This window comes from Ipomoea triloba, chromosome 5, assembly GCF_003576645.1.
Source record: "Ipomoea triloba cultivar NCNSP0323 chromosome 5, ASM357664v1".
Classification (NCBI taxonomy): domain Eukaryota; kingdom Viridiplantae; phylum Streptophyta; class Magnoliopsida; order Solanales; family Convolvulaceae; genus Ipomoea; species Ipomoea triloba.
This window is the reverse complement of record NC_044920.1, coordinates 22,072,197-22,093,564: the sequence shown is the minus strand read 5'-3', so window position 1 is coordinate 22,093,564 and position 21,368 is coordinate 22,072,197. Positions and strand designations below refer to the sequence as shown.

Here is a 21,368-nt window from a genome sequence, read left to right as displayed (position 1 = left end):
GGATCCTCTAATGAAAATTTAGAAACACCAAACCTAGATAATCTTGAACAATCTAATGAAAATATGAGTAATCAAGATCATATTGATGAGGATAATAGTCCTTTAGTTGATGAAGATGAACAAATTACTCCTTATTTTGATATATATGACCCTAGAAATTGGTCTAATCTTGATAATAAATCAAGAGATGTTTTAGTTGAAAAGGGGCCTATAAGGGAATTAAATATTGTGTTTCCTTTAGATAATACCTCTAGGCATTTTTCATATACTTATTACACAAGAAAGTTGAGTAATGGAGAAACTAGTGATCGAAAATGGTTAGTTTACTCAAAACATGTGGATAAAGTATATTGTTTTTGTTGTAAGTTGTTCAAATCCAATAACAATACAAGTGCTTTAGCAAATGATGGATTTAGCAATTGGAAGCATCTTGGTGAGAGGCTCAAAGAACATGAGAATAGTGTTGAACATATGACTAAAATGACAAATTGGAATGAACTAAAAATGAGATTAAATAATAATCAAACTATTGATAAAGATTTACAAAATGAAATTTCAAAAGAAAAAGAACGTTGGAGACAAGTTTTACTACGCATAATTTCTGTTGTAAAATGTCTTGCAAAACATAATTTGGCTTTTCGAGGATCCAATGACAAAATTTACTTTGATAATAATGGCAATTTTTTGGGATTGATTGAGATGATTGCAGAATTTGATTTGATAATGCAAGATCATATTAGACGTATTCAAAACCATGAAATTCATCGTCATTATCTTGGTCACAAAATTCAAAATGAGTTAATTTCTATTTTGGCCCAAAGTGTTAAAAGTTCTATCATACAGATTATTAAAGATGCTAAATATTTTTCTATAATTCTTGATTGTACCCCAGATGTTAGTCATCAAGAACAAATGAGTTTAGTAGTACGATGTGTTAATACGTCTAGTACTAAAATAAAAATAGAAGAATACTTTTTAGAGTTTTTAAAAGTGGACAGTACATCTGGTTTAGGACTTTTTAAGGAAATGTTAGATGCAATTAAAGCTTTAGGTCTTCAAATTGATGATGTGAGAGGCCAAGGTTATGATAATGGTTCTAATATGAAAGGAAAGCATCAAGGTGTTCAAAAACGATTACTTGAAGTAAATCCAAGAGCATTGTATATGCCATGTGCTTGTCATAGTCTTAATCTTACTGTTAGTGATATGGCACATTCTTGTGTTAAAGCAATTTCATTTTTTGGAGTTATGCAACGTCTATATGCTTTATTTTCAAGTTCTCCTAAAAGGTGGAAAATTTTACTTGATAATGTTCCAAGCTTGACTGTGAAATATTTGTCAAATACTCGTTGGGAGAGTAGAATAAAAAGTGTCAAAGCAATTAGATTTCAAGCTCCTGAAATAAGGTTGGCTTTGTTAGAATTATCTAATTCTTGTGATGATGCCAAATCAAAAAGTGAAGCGGACAGCTTGGTGAGTGCACTTGAGAATTTTGAATTTTTACTTGGAATTGTTATTTGGCATGACATTTTATTTGCTATTCATATGGTAAGTAAAAAGTTGCAATCAAAATCTATGTGCATTGAAACTACCATGAATCAAATAGAAGGTGTGATAAATTTTTTTGAGAAATATAGAAATGAAGGGTTTGCTTCTAGTATGAATATTGCCAAAAACATTGCAAGTGATATGAACATAGATTCCACATTTCCAATTAGACGGCGCATTATTAGGAAAAAACAATTTGATGAAAATGATATTGAAGAGGAAATTCAATCACCTGAGGAGGATTTTAGAGTCAATTACTTTTTAACTGTTGTGGATATGTCAATTACTTCTTTGAATAATAGATTTGAGCAACTAAAGATATTTGAAAATGTTTTTGGATTTTTATATAATTCAAAAATATTAAAGTCATTGGATAATGATAAACTAAGAGAATGTTGTAATAATTTTGCTACTACTTTTTCTCATAATGATATGTTTGATGTTGATTTTGATTGTCTTTTCTCTGAATTAAAAGTGTTACAAATGTCTTTGCCAGATACATTAATGCCAGCAATTGAGATTCTTGAGTTTGTCAAAGTTGCTGATTGCTTCCCAATGGTTTCTATTGCTTATCGACTATTATTGACGATACCCGTGACTGTAGCATCAGCGGAGAGAAGTTTTTCAAAATTGAAGTTATTGAAAACTTATTTGAGATCTTCAATGTCACAAGAAAGATTGAATGGTTTGGCCATTTTGTGTATTGAGAATGATATGTTAGAAAATATTAATCTTGATACAATTATTGATGATTTTGCATCAAGTAAATCACGTAGAAATCTTTTGTCATGATTATTTTTGTATTTTCGAAATTGTTGCAAATTTTGTAATATTATTTCATGTTATTTGATATTATTATCATATTTTAATATTATTAAATTTAAATTATAGTCTTTTCTAATAGGGCCCCTTTTTAAAATTTCGTCCCGGGCCTCTAAAATGTTTGGAACGGCCCTGGATGTGGCATTAGAGTTTACTTTTGATTTTATGAATTTTCACAATTGAATAAAGGGTTTGTGGTTAGATGGAATGAGATGTAGTCAAATTTAAAGCTATTGGCTGAAGATTCACGATCGAGTCAAAACTCAATGTTCTAAAGTCTTCCATTAACGTATAGCATTTAATAATTCGTGTTGCTTATTCGATTTTTGTTGAGTTCAATGGATTAATTTATTTACGAATAATTAGAATACACCCATGGATCGCCAAAGACCTTGTGGTCAAGTGGCAACCGGTGTCTCGGTTAACACTCTCACATAGATGATGGGAGTGGGTTCGAGCCTCAGTGGAGGTGCTTCAGTAGGTTGAGAAAGTAGCTATCAACAGACAGGTTAGATTCAAGTTGTGTAGTACAAAGTTCGCTTAGAATTCCATCCGAATCACCATGTATATATTATATAGTACTGTCAAAGCGAGCCGGGCCGGCCCACGGGCATCAACAGACAGGTTAGATTCAAGTTGTGTAGTACAAAGTTCGCTAAGAATTCCATCCGAATCACCATGTATATATTATATAGTACTGTCAAAGCGAGCCGGTCCGCCCCACCGCGGGCCTAATGTCTGGCGGGTTTTTGCGGGCCGGCCCGCCAGGCCCGCGGGTTAGGGTTCCGGCCCACGGGCTTATTTATTTATTTATTTATTTATTTTTTTGCTTCAAAGTTTTAAAAAAATAAGTAGAGTCTAAAAATACTAACATTACATATTTGCAATCCAACTTTATAGGTTAATAAAACTTAATATTAATTCAAAGTTTAAAAAAATAAGTCTACAAATAATATTAATTTTTTTTGTGTTTAATAATTTTAAAAATTAAATTTTGTAATATATATATATATATATATATATATATATTGTTACACAGCAAGGCAGTACGCTGCCTTGCTGTGTAACATTATATATAATATATATTATATATAATGTTATATAATATATATTATATATAATGTTACACAGCAAGGCAGCGTACTGCCTTTCTGTGTAACATTTGTATATTTAAATTTTTTTTTTTAAAATTGGGGTTGGCCCGCGGGTTAGCCCGCGCGGGCTGCGGGCCTTAGCGGGCTAAGCCCGTTAGACCCGCATTTTCGCGGTCCATCTTTCTTGTGGCCCTAACCCGCTCCACGGTGGGGCGGGTGCGGGCCAACCCGCGGGTTTCGGCCCACTTTGACAGCCCTAATATTATACATGGTAACTAATATCATGGATTAGTATCCACATAGTATTATGATCTTGGACCAAAACGATGAGGTACAAAATTAATACTCGTAAGGTATAGAATTTTATAATATAAGACACAAAAATCACAACATTGTTATATATTTACTTATTTTTCAAATTTGATTTAGGTACATAATTTCTGTGTCACTTCACAATTCAAGACACATAAATTTACAACATAAAACACAATTACTAATTTGTTTCGGGTACAAAATTTATACACCTGTGCAATTTCATAACACAATACACAAAAACTTATAACATAAGACATTTGTTTGGGTCCACGTTGCACTAGAATTTTTACTTTTTACTAGTTTTAGTTCTAAAATAATAAGTTTATTTTAAAGAAAATTAACAATTTAGTTATTATATATGAATATTTCTAGAATTTTATGTTATAATATAACAATTAACAAGTTAATTTTATTATTTTACTATGTGTAATTGATTTAAATATTTTTTAAATTTTTTAATAAAATAATAATTGGTGGCCGGGTACCGTGCACTTGATGGGGTGGGTGAATTTTGAAAAAGTTCACCCAAGTTGTGGGATGAGAACAATAGATCTTGGAATACTAACTCTGTTACAATGTGGTATCTGTTTGCCTCCACTAAGGCTCGAACCCATTCTCATCATCCATGCGAGAGTGTTAACCGGAACACCGGATGCCACTAGACTACAAGGTCTTTGACTCTTTATATCTTTATGTTTATATTTTTTTGAAAAAGTCCATAATTGAAGACGGAAATACCTTGTATTTAACAACATTTAAACCGTTTTGTTGATAGAGAATCAAAAATGGTCATATCACAATAATACTAGGACCAAAGGAAAATGTTCATAAAAATGGGCTGCCACCAATAAATGTACGACCAATAATTGAATTAACTCTTTTTAATAATATAGAGAAAGGGAGAATAAATTATAGTGTGCATAAAATATAGTTAGAGTCCTAATAAAATGTGGTAATGGATGAAGAAAATATAAATCGGGTCAAGTGCTGGATGTATCCTTCCCCGGCCCCTAGCCTATTATTCCATTATCATCCCGGCCTAATAGATGCTCAATAATCAATACTCCGTGTTGAAACTTGAAAGCAATGACCCCATGCGTCAATTAATTTGGACAATTAACAATAATAAATAGGTGGCCATGCCTCAAATAATATGGACCACTAACAATAATAAAAAGGTGGCAAAAATCAATTGAATTTATACATCCCTATGAGTATCTGCCATATCATACTATTGCTCTCAATTTGCATACGATGTTGAAGCTAAGTTTATCATTCTTTTCTCTGCTGTTATTGTTACTATACTCCATAATTGTTTGCCCGGGCATGAACATTACTACTGATGAATCCTCTCTTCTTGCATTGAAATCAAGCATTAGCATGAACTCTCATCCCATCATAATGACCAACTGGTCTAATGCTTCCTCTGTGTGTGAGTGGAAGGGAGTTACATGTGGCACTCATAATCAACGAGTGATTGCTTTAGACATCTCTCAAATGGGGCTTTTTGGAACCCTTCCTCCACAAATAGGAAACCTCTCTTTTCTTGTTTCCTTCAATGCAAGTGGCAATAATTTCACCGGGAGTCTACCTGATGACTTAACTCATTTGTATCGGTTGAGAGTCTTTGATGTTAGTATCAACAATTTCATTGGAGAAGTCCCTTCACAGATTGGGTTCTTGTCTAATCTTCGAATATTGATTCTTGATGACAATCTCTTTACAGGATCTATCCCTGTTTCCTTTCTAAACTTGTCGAAGCTAGAAACCATGCACTTGAGTTTTAATAAATTCAATGGCTCTATCACATCTACAGTATTCAATGTTTCCACCTTGAAAAGTTTAAGAATCTTAAACAATCATTTCTCCGGTACTATTCCCTTAGATTTGTGTCTTCGACTTATAAATCTGATAAGGCTCGACGCAACCAGTAACGTTTTAAGCGGGAAAGTGCCAAAGAGTTTATCCATGTGTTCCAAAGTAAGATATTTGGCTTTGAATTACAACCATTTTGTGGGAACAATACCACCAGAACTTGGGAACTTAACAAGTCTTGAAATCCTTCGTCTTGGAGGTAACAACCTTGGAGGTACGCCATTATCCTTAATTCTTTCCTAACATAATTGCTATTCCCTTTGAGAGTTTCATATATTGTTGGTAGAATATATAATGGGACATAGAGGTTAGCTTATTCCTACTAGCTAGTTATATCTTTATTGAACCTAAAGTGTCTCATTATTTTTATTATTTTATGAAATAAAATATTTGTTGTTTCAAAGAAATTTACAAAAAAATTGAAACAGTATATTAAATTCTAAGTAAAGAACAAATAGATTACATATCAATGGTCTATATTTATTAATTTCCGGTCATAGTGTTTGATGAGGTTGATAGTAGACCTGAACCCAAAAAAAAAAAAAAAAAAAAAAAAAGAGAGAGAGAGATCAGAGATTGTCTCACATTTTTGTTCTAAAAGTCTAGATGACATTTATTTTCTATAATGAAAGGACTAGGGAAACTATATATCCTATACCTTGTTTCAATTAAAAAAAAAATTAATATACCTTATATCACATCAATATTGGTAATTTAATAACTAAAAATCTAGTTAACTACTTTTAATCAAACTCATATTAAATTAAAGCCTAGTCAGCTAGTCTCTGCACAGTTTAAAATTTCAATATATAATTATAATACTTCGTATAATATAACTATATAAATAGAAAAATTTTACATAAATTTCATTGGCTTCTATCAATTGCACATGCACACTATTACGACAATAAGATTTTATGTTGGGATTTTTTCTTAATTTACACCGGTTATTAAAGTAACCTAAAATATACCAATATAATATATTAAATTATACACTTCAATTCAAAAATCGATGTATATAATGTCATATATACGTCGATTTTGCATATAAACCAACATATATTAAATTAAAATAATAATAAATAAATACAAATATATGTCGGTTGTACACAAAATCAACGTATATACTATAATATATATGTTAGTGTTGTATATAAACCGATGTATATCCAATAATAATAATAATAATAATAATAATAATAATAATATTCAATAATAATAATAATAATAATAATAATAATAATAATAATAATAATAAAATATGACTATACGTCAGTTATACAAAAAAACAGACATATATACTATAGTATATACATCAGTTTTCTGTACAACATAACTGACGTCTGTTCATTTTGAAAAAAAAATAATAAATAGAATATAAGAAGGTTGTACACAATAATCAACGTATATATCAGAGTATATGCGTTGCTTTTTGTGTACAACCAACATGCATTCATTTTTTAAAATAAATAAAAAGGATATATGTCGATTATACGCAAAATTGACATATATTGTGTAATACATCGGTTGTTTTGTACAACCAACAATATATTCATTTTAGAAAATAAATATAATCGATCTATATTTCCTTTTTATAAAAAAATATTAAATATTAAATATAGCTAAGTAAAATAACCTCTAAAAATATCCAATACCACTGCTGGAAATCGCTAAGTAAAATAACCTCTAAACGAATTGAATGGTTTGGACATTATTATCTAAATTTATCTTATAGTACTTATCGCGTGGGCTCGAGGTCTAGGGCGAGTAACGGGGTCGGGATCAGGCCTAACTGTGTTTAAGCAGTAACTTACTAAGCTGGGAAGGAGTCTAGGTTTCAAGTCGGGTCTTATGAGTACCATCAGGATGTCGGAAGCGATCGGAAAATGATCCTCCCTATGCATAGAGCTGGATCCGATTTGGGCTTAGTACGCATGGGTCGGTAAGTCCGAGATATATTCCCTATAACAATACATTAACTGGAATTATGAAACTCAATAGAATTATGATTCTCAATAGAACTAGGACCGTAGAGTCCTAATAAGAATAAAGGTTTTAAGAAGTTCAAGTGAGAAAAATGAGTTCATGTATTTATACGGAAAGGGCGGCATAGTTTTATTTTTCACAACAAGAATGGTGAAATGGTTGTTACCCTATGCTAATTTAGTTGTTTATATTGAACATCAAAACATATCAACATACGACTATTAAACTTTTTGCGTCGTGGTCGGTTGAAGAAATGCAAGTTGAAATATGGAAAAATAAATAAATAAAAGGAAGACTTTTCTCTCTAGCATCGTCTAGGGTTCCGCCTTCCCCCTAGGGTTTCTAGGTTTTCGTTCGTGTTTTCCTTCGCTTTCTCCGGTCTTTGTCTGGTGATTCCCTCCTGTTCTTCTCAGGTTTGGCTGTCAGTTTGTTTGTGTGTTTGCATGGCTTCTACGACGTCACACGATGGAGTTGCTGGCCTCACTGCCCGATGGGCGGATATGGCACTTGAAGAGGAAGACGAGGCTTTCGAGCCAGTAGGGTTGGACGACGCGGGGGCTGTTGATGGCGAACATGCTACCTGGCCGATGGTCGGACGTTTTTTGACTGATAAGCTTGTAAAGCTTGAATATATGCGACAGGTTTTGGCTTCGGTATGGAAACCAGTGAAGGGTGTCCAAGTAACCGAACTGCAAGCCAACCTTTTCATGTTCGTCTTCTTCCATGAATCGGATTTGCGATATGTTTTGGACGAAGGGCCATGGGCTTTTGAGAACAGCACGTTGATCTGCCGAGCTGTTGTTGATGGAGTTTTACCTGGGGATGTCGCATTAGACACGGTGGAGATGTGGGTGCAGTTGCATGGTTTGCCAGTTGGTTATACGTCGAATACAATTCTCGAACAGGTTGGTAATTTCCTTGGGACGTTTGTTAAATATGATGAACGTTTCTTGGGAGCTCCGTGGTTGGATTTCTACCGGATCCGGGTGGCGATGTCGGTGAACAAGCCGCTGAAGAGGCGTATGAAACTGATGAAACGTGACAAAACGTGGAGTTGGGTTTCATTCAAGTACGAATGTCTACACAACTTCTGTTTTTTCTGCGGGATGCTAGGCCATGTGCATCGCTTTTGCTTGAAGGCTAGGGAGGCGGTGGTTCCGGTAGAACAATACCCGTTCGGACCGGAGCTGCGGGCGGGATTGCGTCGTGGACCTCGGGGTGTGGGGGACAGTTGGTTCGTCCCGGTCGGAGGGCCGCCTCGTTCGGATGTTAACCAGGACGCTGGTTCGGGTGGTCGGGGAACGACGCCTACTGCACGAGCTTCACAGACCGTGCAAGAGCCGGAGGTGGCGGTAGTGGCAGTTGCTAAGCGCCGGCGGGAAGGCTCGGCTAGCGGCGTGAAGCGGAATGGAGGGGGTAGTTCCGATGTTGTTATGTCCGAGGTCTCAAAAAACTTGCATGTGGCGGGTTCTGGTTCCCAGGCCCGCCCCTCATCATGAGTACGTTGAGCTGGAATTGTCGTGGCTTGGGCAATCCACGAACAGTTCGCGAAGTGGTGGACCTTGTGTCCCGTAAGAAGCCTGAGTTTGTCTTCCTCATAGAAACCAAGGTGGGGCGTGAGCATGCTGAAAGGCTCCGTGTCAAACTTGGTTTTGAAGGCTTGTTCTATGTTGATAATGTTGGTCGTAGTGGTGGTTTGGCTTTACTATGGAGGAGGAATAACACCGCTAGGTTGTTGAGTTTCTCAAAGAATCATGTTGACGTTGAAGTGCGTATGACAGGGCTAGGCGAATGAAGAATGACAGGGTTTTATGGTTTTCCTGAACGTGGTCGTAGGAGTGCATCTTGGGATCTTTTGAGATCTCTAGCAAGAAGGTCTACCCTCCCTTGGGTAGTGTTGGGCGATTTTAATGATCTCCTCTACCAGCATGAGAAACGGGGAGGGAATCCGCATCCTGATAATCTCTTACGTGGTTTTGGAGAAGCCTTAGATGATTGTGATTTGGCACAGATGCCTATGCAGGGCTATCAGTTTACCTGGGAGAGGGGCAGGGGTACCACAGATTGGTTGGAGGAGAAATTGGATAAGGTCTTGGCTCGTGCAGACTGGTGCAGTGCACTACCCACAACTACCGTAACCAACATCCCCACCCGTAATTCTGATCATTCGGCTCTCTATCTGGGAGTTAAGGAATGCGGGAGGATTCTTACTGACGCGGGGAGGCAATTCCGGTTTGAGATGGCTTGGGTTCATGATGAGGGTTGCAGGAAACAGGTGGAGGAGGCGTGGCAGGAAGGAAGAAATGCAGGTCTGCTGGGTTGTCTCCAATACTGTGGTGAAAGATTGCTTAGTTGGGGTGGCGATCATTTTCACAAGTTTGGTGAAAAGATCAAAAACCTGCGACGTGAGCAGTTGCGCTTGAAAGGTCTGTTGGATAGGCTTCTCTGGCCAGATATCAGCAGATAGAGACTGATCTATGTCAGCTGGAGGCTCAGGAGGATGCATTCTGGAGGCAGAGAGCGAAGCAGCATTGGTTGCAAGGAGCAGATGCGAATACTAAATTCTTCCACAGGTATGCCTCTGCCCGTAAGAAGAAGAATACTTTAACTAGATTAAAGAATAATTCTGGCATGTGGGTGGAGAATGGTGACTTGAATTCTGTTATACTTGATTATTTCCATGATATATTTGCATCAAATGTCGCTGCCTCTTCTGGGGATTCTTTTATTACATCTATTACTCCACGTGTCACTCAGCCCCAGAATGAAATCCTGCTTAAACCCTTTGAGATGGAAGAGGTTAAGAGTGTCTTGTTTTCTATGTTTCCTGATAAGTCTCCGGGGCCTGATGGGATGAACCCGGGGTTTTACCAGCAGTATTGGGATGTGGTGGGGAGCGATGTCTGTGCTTTTGTGCTGAACTGTCTGAATACGCGCTCCTTTCCGAATGGCCTTAACGATACTAATGTGGTTCTTATTCCGAAGAAGAAATGCCCGGAGTTGGTTGCTGATCTACGGCCCATTGCCCTATGCAATGTGGTCTATAAGATCATGGCCAAGATGATTGCTAATAGAATGAAACCTTTGCTGGGGAGGTTATTTCTGCATCCCAAAGTGCGTTTATTCCCAATAGGCTTATAACAGACAACATTCTCATAGCTGCAGAGGTGGGTCACTATCTGAATAGGAAACAGTGTGGTGTGGCCGGTTGGGGTGCGTTAAAGTTAGACATGGCTAAGGCGTATGACCGCATGGAGTGGTCTTTTTTACGCCGAATGCTACTGGCTTTGGGCTTTGCTGATGAATGGGTGAAATTGGTTATGCTGTGTGTAACCACGGTTTCATATAACTTCTTGGTAAATGGATGGAAGTGTTGGTCAGGTTCATCCTACGCGAGGCATTAGGCAAGGAAATCCCCTTTCCCCATACCTTTTCATTATCTGTGATGAAGGCCTTTCATTACTATTGCAGCAGGCTGAGGCACGGGGGGATTTCCACGGATGCAGAGTTGCGAGGGGTGCTCCGCCTATCTCACATTTATTCTTTGCAGATGATAGCCTTCTGTTCTTTAAGGCTAATGCTCAGGAGGCAGGGGCTGTTAAGCAGTGCCTCATCGAGTATGAAAACATGTCAGGGCAGGCTGTCAATTTTCATAAATCAAGTGTTTGTTTTAGTAGGAATACTCCGCAGGCTGTCAGGACTGAAGTAGCTGCAGTGTTGGGGGTTGTTCAGGCCCCTAATTTTGGAAAGTATTTGGGACTCCCATCTTTTATTGGAAGAGAAAAAAAGGTTGTGTTCTCATATATTGAGGACAAGATCAAGTAGAGAGTTGGTTCATGGAGTAAGAGGTTAATCTCGCAAGCAGGGAAAGAGGTTCTCCTGAAGAGTGTTGCTCAGTCAATGCCTACATTTTCTATGAGTGTTTTTCTACTGCCTGCTTCGGTCTGTTTATCTATTGAAAGAGTTATGAACAGGTACTGGTGGGGTTCTAGGAGTGAAAGAGGTATTCATTGGAAAGCCTGGGATCGTTTGTGCATTCCCAAGAAATATGGTGGATTGGGGTTCAAGGATTTGAGAGCATTCAACCTGGCTATGTTAGGAAAGCAAGCCTGGAGATTCCTAACACGGCCTCATTCTCTGGTGACAAGAGTTTCTAAAGTCAGGTACTTCCCCAAGTCCTCTTTTATTGATGCTTCTCTGGGTAGTAATCCAAGTTTCTGCTGGAGAAGTATTATGGTTGCCCATGAACTAATTTGTAGTGGTGTGAGAAGGAGAATTGGAGACGGGACGTCCACTCTAATATGGGGTCACCCTTGGCTGCCAGATGAGCCTGGACCTATGATTCAGACCCCTATGCCTGCAGAGCTTGATGGTTCTTTGGTTTCTAGCCTTATTGACCCCAACACAGGTGCCTGGGACCTCCCTATTTTACAGGATATCTTTATTGCAGCAGATGTTGATCGCATCCGGAGGGTTCCAGTAAATCCACATTATGAAGATTCATGGTTCTGGTACGGGGACCCTCGAGGGTGTTATATGGTTAAAGAAGGCTATAGACGCATTATGGGGGATGTTATGTGGCAGCCAGGTGCCTATGATAAATGGTTACAACTGTGGAAAATTAAATGCCCTGCTAAATGGAAGATTTTTCTATGGAGAGCCCTATCTAATGTTCTTCCCACCACAACTAACTTGATTTTAAAGAGGGTAGAAGTGGATCCAACATGTCCAATGTGTGGGCTTGTAAATGAGAATATTATGCACTCACTCCTACTGTGTGATTTCACCAAACTTGTTTGGCATGAGTCCTCCTTGAATGTTTCTAGTGTGGTAGGAGATGATTTTGTTCAATGGTTCACAAATGCCATGACAAAACTAACGGAAGATGATATTTTTATTGCTGTAGCGGTCCTATATCATATCTGGAGGTCACGGAATATTGCCTTGTGGGAAAGACAGCTACCGCGTCCAGCTGCTGTGTGGCGGTTGGCGCACTCTGCGGCAGTAGCGTGGCGGCAAGTCCACGGCGCGGCAGGATCACAGCAGCAGCAGCGTCACGACCAAGGTGGAGTGTCAACACAGCAGCAGCATCATGCATCATCACTACAGCCGGTTAGTGGGCTCGTTCGGTGCTTCTTCGACGCCAGCTACCACCCGCACTCCAAATCGGCTGCGGTAGGGGCGGTGTTGGTGACGAACGACGACGTTTTCCTTGCTGCATTCAATGCCCGTCTCCCGTCATGTTTTTCACCACTCATGGCGGAATCTCTAGCCTGTAAAGAGGTCCTATCATGGCTCAAGGATCGCAATATTGACTCCGTGTAGATTTACACCGATTGCTCTACACTCAGGAATCTCCTAATTTCCACTCACACAAGTCTTTATTCTTATGTTGGTTTTTCAGTAGATGCCTCTAAGGCGGTTATGTCATCTTTCAATACTTGTTCAGTTCTATTAATTCCTAGAGCTAATAACCACAGGGCTCACATCCTAGTTTCTTTGGCTATTGCTCAGGAAGAACCGATGTACTGGGATTCTGTCCCACCTAACTCTATTTCTCATTTGTTCTAATATACCATTACTTGATTGGTTTTCAAAAAATAAATAAAAAATTCCGACCACTTTTTCACGAGTGGTCGGAAATTCCGACCACCAAGATGGTCGGAAAAAACTGTCAAAAACATTTCCGACCACCTATTATTTGTGGTCGGAAATTCCGACCACTAGGGTGGTCGGACATACACTCTAATTATAGAAATTAAATTTGATGAAAATTTTCCGACCACTTTGTAAATAGTGGTCGGAATTTCCGACCACCCTTACTAAGTAGTGGCAATTCCGACCACCATAACCCTTCAACGGAAAAATGACAAAAAAAATCACTTTTTGCAACCATTTTTTTTGGGTGGTCGGAAATTCCGCAATTTCCAGCAGTGTACATGCAATACTATCAGCATTCTGCAACAATTTATTAAAAACACCTAAACGATTTATCCAAAGATCTGAAAAGTTTTGATCAAATATTATAAAATATTAATTTTAAATTGTATTGAACTTACTCATAAATATTATATTACTCAATATTACTTTCATTTTGCATTTCACTTTGTCCTCCAACTTCAATAATATCAAACATATACTACATCACATAATATCCACATTAAGTACTTCTAGGTTGTTGAGGATACTACAATTTATTTAAAAAGCAATTACAAATAAAATAATATCATGATAATATGTACTCCATAATATTTATGATTGTGACAAATTTACGCTACAAATAATCTATTTTGGTTCCTTTAATGAATTTGGATTGTTTCTATGGGATGATTGTGATGACTTGATAGATCTTGCATAATATACATACATACATACATACATACATATATATATATATATATATATATATATATTGCCTTCAGTTACGTTCTACTTATCCTCAGTGTCTTTTATTAAACAAGTGCTCTAATACCCAACTGTGTTAATGAATTGAAATTCAATTTCTTTTTATTATGAAGATTAAAAAAATATTTCTACCAAAATCTAAAAATTGATATAATTCCTTTTTTCACAGGAAGAATTCCTAAAGAAATTGGTTGTCTACATTACTTGAAGCAACTAGAAATTGAAAACAATCACTTAACGGGCTTACTACCACCACATATGCCTAACATGTCTTCACTTCAAGTGTTGAACTTGAACACCAACAACATATCAGGTAATTAGCTATTCAATATTAGCATTTTGCTCTTTTATTGGATAATTGGAATTTTCATTCCCAATGTATTCTATGAACTAATAAACGTCATGTTAAAATCTTGTTCTCCATTTTTCAAAATATTCTTGAGAAGCTACAAAGGAAAATATATTGTTCTGAAAAGACTACGCGATATGTTCAGTGTGACCAAGTCAATTAATATTTTAGAACAACTACTAAGAGCATTTGTTGGTCTACGCCCTAGGGAAAGTGAAAGTTGTATTTTTAGTGGTTGAATTAGTGAGTGTCGTCCTCTGAGAATTGCTAGATAGGACTTGAGTAGCAAGGGGATAAGCACGACATCATAAAGTGTTTGAAAGCTAACCGAATTGATATATTTTATTGCATGAGATAATGATAAAAACAAGTAATTGATTTGAGTAATAAACAATGATAAAGAAAGCCGTCTAGCGTGTCACTCTGCTGGTCATGGTGTAACCAACAGCTTGACACCCTCTCGGTGGCACGACTTGGCTAACTCCTTGCTCCATTGCTCCGTTGCTTCGTTGAACTTTGCTATGGTTTTGACCCTTCATTATCGAATCATTTTGCCCTGAAATCATCCCGATTCGCCTTCATTTTACGCTTCAACATGCCTAGGTCCCGGTTCCAATCCTTGAGCCATAAACACCAAAAATAAGCTTCGTTCTTTCACAAACACCAAACATTCAATTAGAAATTAGTACAATTAAAGCATATTTATAGGTTAATTCACGTCTTATCAAATCTCCCCACACTTAAACTTTGCTTGCCCTCAAGCAACACAAAACCAAGTTAAGCAAATTGAAATACCAGACCTCTTAAAAAGCAACCATACAATTCCAAAGATCAAGTAAATAAGCTATGCACCAAAATCAATGATATGTTGTTCCCCTCCCTACTTTGCAAACATGGAGAAGTGAGTGTGGTACCCTCAATTGGCTCAAAATGTAAGGACCCCCAAAAACCCCAAGGTCACTCATTGTTTTGCATGGTAAAACCTCTCAAATACATTAATTCACAAGCACAAGGTTTGATTCAATTCACAATTTCCACAAGCCTACCAAGTTGAGCCCACTAATGGGAACGATGCACACGGCCTTTCTAACTTTGCCTCATTTGGCCCCAAAGACCCATTTAAACAAGCATGATAGTGTGACACAAGCCTCTCCATGCACTTTGGCTTAGCGTGAGAATCTCTCCATTTTCTAATCACCTCTAGGATACCCCGTCAAGTCAACCGCCTTCACGTAGAGCTCTACGCTTTTTTGAAGTCTATGCAATGGTTGCCTGAATCCTACGAGATGGCTCACCTCATGTTTTTCCCTCTCAAGAAAGGATAGCTTAAAGTCTTTTTTAGCTTTTTCCAATTGACTCTTTCTTTTTTAACCCCTCATGCCTTTTACATTTGGGAATAGGGAATCACACAATCTCACCAAAAATGAAAAAAATATCTCCTTTTACCCTGTGCCACACCAAATAAATTCAATTCCAGGTCATACCACAAACCTTACCGTATACACTCCCATTTCGAGATATCTTTAACCGAGTTCTATGGAAATTGCGCATTGAACCACAAACAAGCATGCAAAATTAAATTAAAAGCCTATTTGGGTCCTATACAAATCTCACTCGGTGTAAGGGGTGGTTTCCAAACATTTTCAACCAATTGAACCTACAACACCCCTTTTTTTCAAACTTACAAAGTAAAAAGAACAAAAACATATCAAAACAAAAATTCAAATACATATCCTATTTACGTCATCTTAACAATTGCATAATCACTTGGAAATGGGAATGGTATTCACAAGTATATATGTACAGCTGCTTAAACCTCCCCACACTTAGACCTTGCTTGCCCCCAAGCAAGAGAAAATGCAAATCAAGCATCCAAGGTGGGAAAAGGGTGCAAGGGAAAAGAAATGAAACAAGAAAAGAAAACACACAAAAGAACCTGGCACCCAAGGCAATACACAAAACTGCTAGAACAAAAATGAAAATGGGATATAACCCCGAGCTCGTGCAAGAAAATCTGTAAAAAAAACTTCTCAACCCAACAACAATCGTCACGCATAGCCCAAGCTAGGCAATCACACAAAATGAAACCATCAACAAAGCCACCACAGAGTATAAGTAATAAATGCAAAAACTAAGGCATAAACATAATTCAAAAATTACCAAAGTCCTGAACAGTAATAACGCCAATAACTAGAACATGAAAACTAACTAAAACATGAAAACCAACATAACTAAAGGAAATTAAGAAAAGAAAGAAAATATTAAAAGAGTTAGAATTCGTCCACCAACAATCCTCCTCCTGACGGGTCTTGCAGAGGAAAGACTGGATCGTGGTAATATGGGTACTAGGCATAGAACGCCTATAAGCGATATCAGGTCTGATGTAGAGAGCCATGATCTTCGTGTCATGGCTGAGGCTCGAACCCACCACCTCCCGTATAAAGGGAAGGGTTTGATGCCACTGGACCATAAGGTCCTTGGCTTCTCAATGGTAAGTTAAAAAGGTGAAAGGGTTGGCAATGGTGAATCACTATTCTCATAGGTGAATAATCGTAGTATGTCAAGTTGTCTCATCCCCGCTGCATCGAAGAGTACCTATGCACCCATACATCTCTTGCATAATTGGGCCCTAACCAAACAAGAGTCAAATAATTCCCTAATTTTACAATCACATTCATTATAAAGGTAATGAAAAACCTAGATTAAACAATTCAAATCATGTTGGCATTCATAGAAAGCAATTTAATCTAAATCCCTAAAGGATTTAACTACTCATAATGGAATTGTAAACTAAAACAATTTGAATAATGTGAAATAAATCCAAATACAAAAGGTATTAAAAATTGCAAGAATAAGAATTAGAAACTCTTACCTGATTGAATTGGTAAAAAGCAAATCTTAAATTGAAGTTTAATGTGTGATTACAAATGAGAATTCTTCCTCAATCTTCAAAGGAATGATGGATTTACAATATATATGTTCTAAAGTGGTTTGTGGAGAGAAAAACCTAAAAGAAAACTTAGAAAATTCAATAATAAACTAAAAATAATGCCCATTCCTATTTATACTACAAATAATTGTGCCAAGAAACCGCCACTAGATTGCCTAGTCAAGATGCTAGTCACGGTGTGACTAGCATCGTGACTTAGGCAACAGCCTTACAGATTCCAGGAGTCGCTCTATTGGTCACTGTGTGACCAACCAAGTGACAACTAGGATCCGAAAAGTAGTCAGGGTGGTCATTGCGGAGGTCACGCCTTAACCTCCACCTTGACTCCCCTAACTACTTTTTGATGAAGGGTTGTCAAGCTGGTAGTCACGGTGTGACTAGCAGCTTGACAATTGACCATCAAAAAGCTGTCTTGCGTGTCACTTTGCTGGTTACGATGTGACCAGCTGCTTGACACCCTCCCAGTGGCACGAATTTGCTAACTCCTTACTTCGTTGCTTCGTTGAACTTTGCTATGGTTTTCACCCTTCATTCTCGAACCATTTTGCGTTGAAATCATCCTGATTCGCCTTCATTTTACGCTTTAACATGCCTAGGTCCCGGATCCAATCCTTGAACCATAAACACCAATTAAAGCATTCAATTAGAAATTAGTACAATTAAAGCTTTTTATAGGTTAATTCACTGCTTATCAGAAAGTGAAATGTTTAAAGGGTACGAGGTTGAATAGACTTAAAAAAATTGGAACTTGTTTAAGATTGCGACTTTTATAGTGGAAGTCTTAGTCTTAATTTGAACGAGTGAGTGTAGTGTGCATAGTATGGATCGTTAGATAGATAAAAAGAGCCTAAAGTAAAAAAGGTGAAATATTTATAGTGGTTCGGGAAATTCCCTACTCTATTATTCTCCATCACACAATGTGGGAATCCACTATGTATTGTAAAAAGAAATAAAAGTAAATGAAGTGTGTCACCGCACAATGCTACTTGCTTCCTCCAATGACAATCCTTGAATAATGTTTGTCACGAGCTCCTTGTCGACCTAATCTTCATTGTCTTATCAATCTTCACAAAGGGTCTATTATCAAGTTGCTCCCTTACTCAGATGATCTTCCAACACCTTTCAAAGAAAGAGATGGTTTTGATTTGACATTAGACTATTAGAATATAGATGATTCATTGTCTTATCAATCTTCACAAAGGGTCTATTATCTCTTGAAAGCTTTTGAATGTCTTTTATAATCTTATGATTGAACTTGTAAGATCAGCTATACACATTGGACAAATACTTTCACTCTATGTTGGACTTACACCTTCACATAGCGCATATACATGTTCTCTAGCTAGTACCATAACAAATGACAATCATCTTTCACTGTGATCTATTTGCACTTGACTAGTTAAGATGCGTAGGGATAATGAGTAGGTTTTTTCTTCTTTTTTTTGAAATTTTATAGTGGACAATGTGAACAATGATTTCTAGTATTTCATATTATTGTGAATGATTTAGATAAAAGGTTTCATCTTTTAGTAGTGTCTTCAATATATTAATATGTTTACACACATATGTATTAATGAAGAATTTGTGGTTTTGTTTCTTGTACGATTTGGTAGGTACAATACCTCGAGAGATAATAAGCAATCTTGAAAAGTTGGCGTACCTGTATCTACAATTCAACTCTCTTAGTAGTTCCATACCGTGGGGTATATTCAATATCTCTAGCCTATCAGTACTAGATCTTGGGTTCAATCATCTTTCAGGTAGCCTTCCCCCTAAAATGGGCCATAAGCTTCAAAATCTCATAGGAATTAGCCTTAATTCTAATAACCTTAGTGGAGCGCTTCCAAGCTATATCTCCAATTGTTCTAAACTAGTTGGCCCATTCCTCGAAGGTAACAGTTTTAGTGGCCCAATTCCTAACTCTTTGGGAGAATTAAAATTTTTGGAAGAATTGTGGATAGTAGATAATAAGTTAACAAGCGAGTCCTCTTCTATAGGGGTCAATTTTATGAGTTCATTGGCAAATTGTAGATACTTGAGAGAACTAGGGATAGCTAATAATCCTTTGAATATTGTCCTACCAAGTGCCTTTGGTAATCTCTCTAACTCCCTTGAGTTCTTTGTTGCATATGGTTGTAATATAAAGGGCAAAATTCCAAACAAAGTTGGTAATTTAAGTAGTCTCATTACACTAGACTTATCCCAAAATGAATTGACCAGAGTTGTTCCTAGAGGTATAAGAGGTCTAAACAAACTTCAAATGTTGAACCTTGGAAACAATAAACTAAGTGGGTGTTTGCCGGAGAGCATTTGTAATTTGAAATACTTGGACAGTTTGCATTTAAGTAAAAATCAGATTTGGGGTTCTATTCCTGAGTGCATGGGGAATGCTACTTCTTTAAGAGAGATCTATCTACCCTCTAACCGATTGAGTTTTAACATATCATCAGGCCTCTGGAATCTTACAGACCTCTTGAAACTTGACTTGTCTTCAAATTTCTTGAATGGCTCTTTACATCCAAAGATTGGAAACATGAAAGTTGCAATATACATCAATCTATCAAGGAATCATTTTTCTGGCTATATTCCAACTACCATAGGAGGTTTGCAAAGTTTGATAAACTTTTCCTTAACTAATAATCTTCTGCAAGGATCTATCCCTGATTCTTTTTGAAGCATGATTTGTTTGGAATACTTGGATTTGTCAAATAACAATCTCACAGGAGGGATTCCTAGGTCCTTAGAGAAGCTCAACTATCTCAAAGGTTTCAATGTATCTTTCAATAGGTTAAGTGGAGAAATCCCCAGCAAAGGCTAATTTGTAAATTTCACTTATCAGTCTTTTCTGTCCAATGAAGATTTGTGTGGTTCTCCAAGGCTAAAAGTGCCACCTTGCACTGTTCATTCTAATTTTCATCCATTGATAAGGAGAGAACTTCGGATTGTATTGAACTCTGTGGCTATGTTCATAGTGGGAATCTCAGTGATTATCCTTTTATTGTGGAAATGCAAAAGTAAAAATTCCACAGCCAATGGGGTTAACTTTTTACAAGAAATAGTGTCATTGAGAATTTCATACTACGAACTTCAAAGAGCAACTCAAGGGTTTAGTAGTAATAACTTGCTAGGGGCCGGAAGCTTCGGTTCTGTTTACAAGGGCACATTTGGAAATGGGTTACTCTTTGCTGTCAAGGTTTTTAATTTGCAAGTTGAAGATGCATTTAAGAGTTTTGCTACTGAATGTGAAGTTTTGCGCAATCTTCGTCATAGAAATCTCACAAAGGTGATAAGTGCTTGCTCTAACACGGATTTTAAAGCACTCATACTTCAGTACATGTCGAACGGTAGTCTAGACAGTTGGTTGTACTCTTACCAGCAATCTTTGCACATCATGCAAAGACTAAACATCATGATTGATGTGGCATGTGCATTAGAGTATTTGCACCATGGTTACTCAAGTCCAATTGCTCATTGTGATTTAAAGCCAACCAATGTTTTAATTGATGAAGATATGGTGGGACATGTAAGCGACTTTGGCATTGCGAAGTTACTTGGAGACGATGAATTGGTTGCTTATACCATAACCATGGCCACAATTGGATACATTGCCCCAGGTGATGCTTACCCTACTATATATTTTATTTTTGTTTATTTCTTTTTAAGTGTCTTGAATAATTTTTATTTTTTTGTCAAATGAAAAATAATAATTATAAATTTGACTTGTTGTATATGTATATCTATGTTAGAGTATGGATCAAATGGGATGGTCTCCACGAAATGTGATATTTATAGTTATGGCATAATGTTGATGGAAGTGTTTACCAAGAGGAAGCCAAATGATGAAATTTTCACCGGAGACCTTAGTCTAAGGAGTTGGGTTTCTAATTCACTTTCTCATACTCTTGACGAAATTGTGGACCCAACTTTAATGAGGCCCGAAGAATCAGAATTTAGACAAAAATTGCAATGCATATCATCTATTTTAGAGTTGTCTTTGAGTTGCACAATCGAGTCTCCTGAGTAG

The 21,368-nt window shown here is 37.1% G+C and overlaps 2 protein-coding genes across 2 annotated transcripts; both read left to right on the top strand.

Annotated features, from left to right (window-relative positions):
- The first annotated feature begins 292 nt into the window (after nt 1–292).
- LOC116020401 (receptor-like protein kinase HAIKU2) lies at nt 293–5,897 on the top strand. Its single transcript, XM_031260877.1, has 5 exons — nt 293–317; nt 401–571; nt 644–829; nt 1,052–1,548; nt 5,043–5,897. Exons 1-5 carry the CDS (start codon nt 293–295, stop codon nt 5,895–5,897), a joined length of 1,734 nt encoding a protein of 577 aa, XP_031116737.1.
- Nucleotides 5,898–19,121: 13,224 nt separating this feature from the next.
- Nucleotides 19,122–21,368, top strand: LOC116020400 (probable LRR receptor-like serine/threonine-protein kinase At3g47570). The gene is made up of 3 exons (XM_031260875.1): nt 19,122–19,947; nt 20,203–20,958; nt 21,091–21,368. The coding sequence occupies exons 1-3, from the start codon at nt 19,122–19,124 to the stop codon at nt 21,366–21,368; spliced, it is 1,860 nt and encodes a 619-aa protein (XP_031116735.1).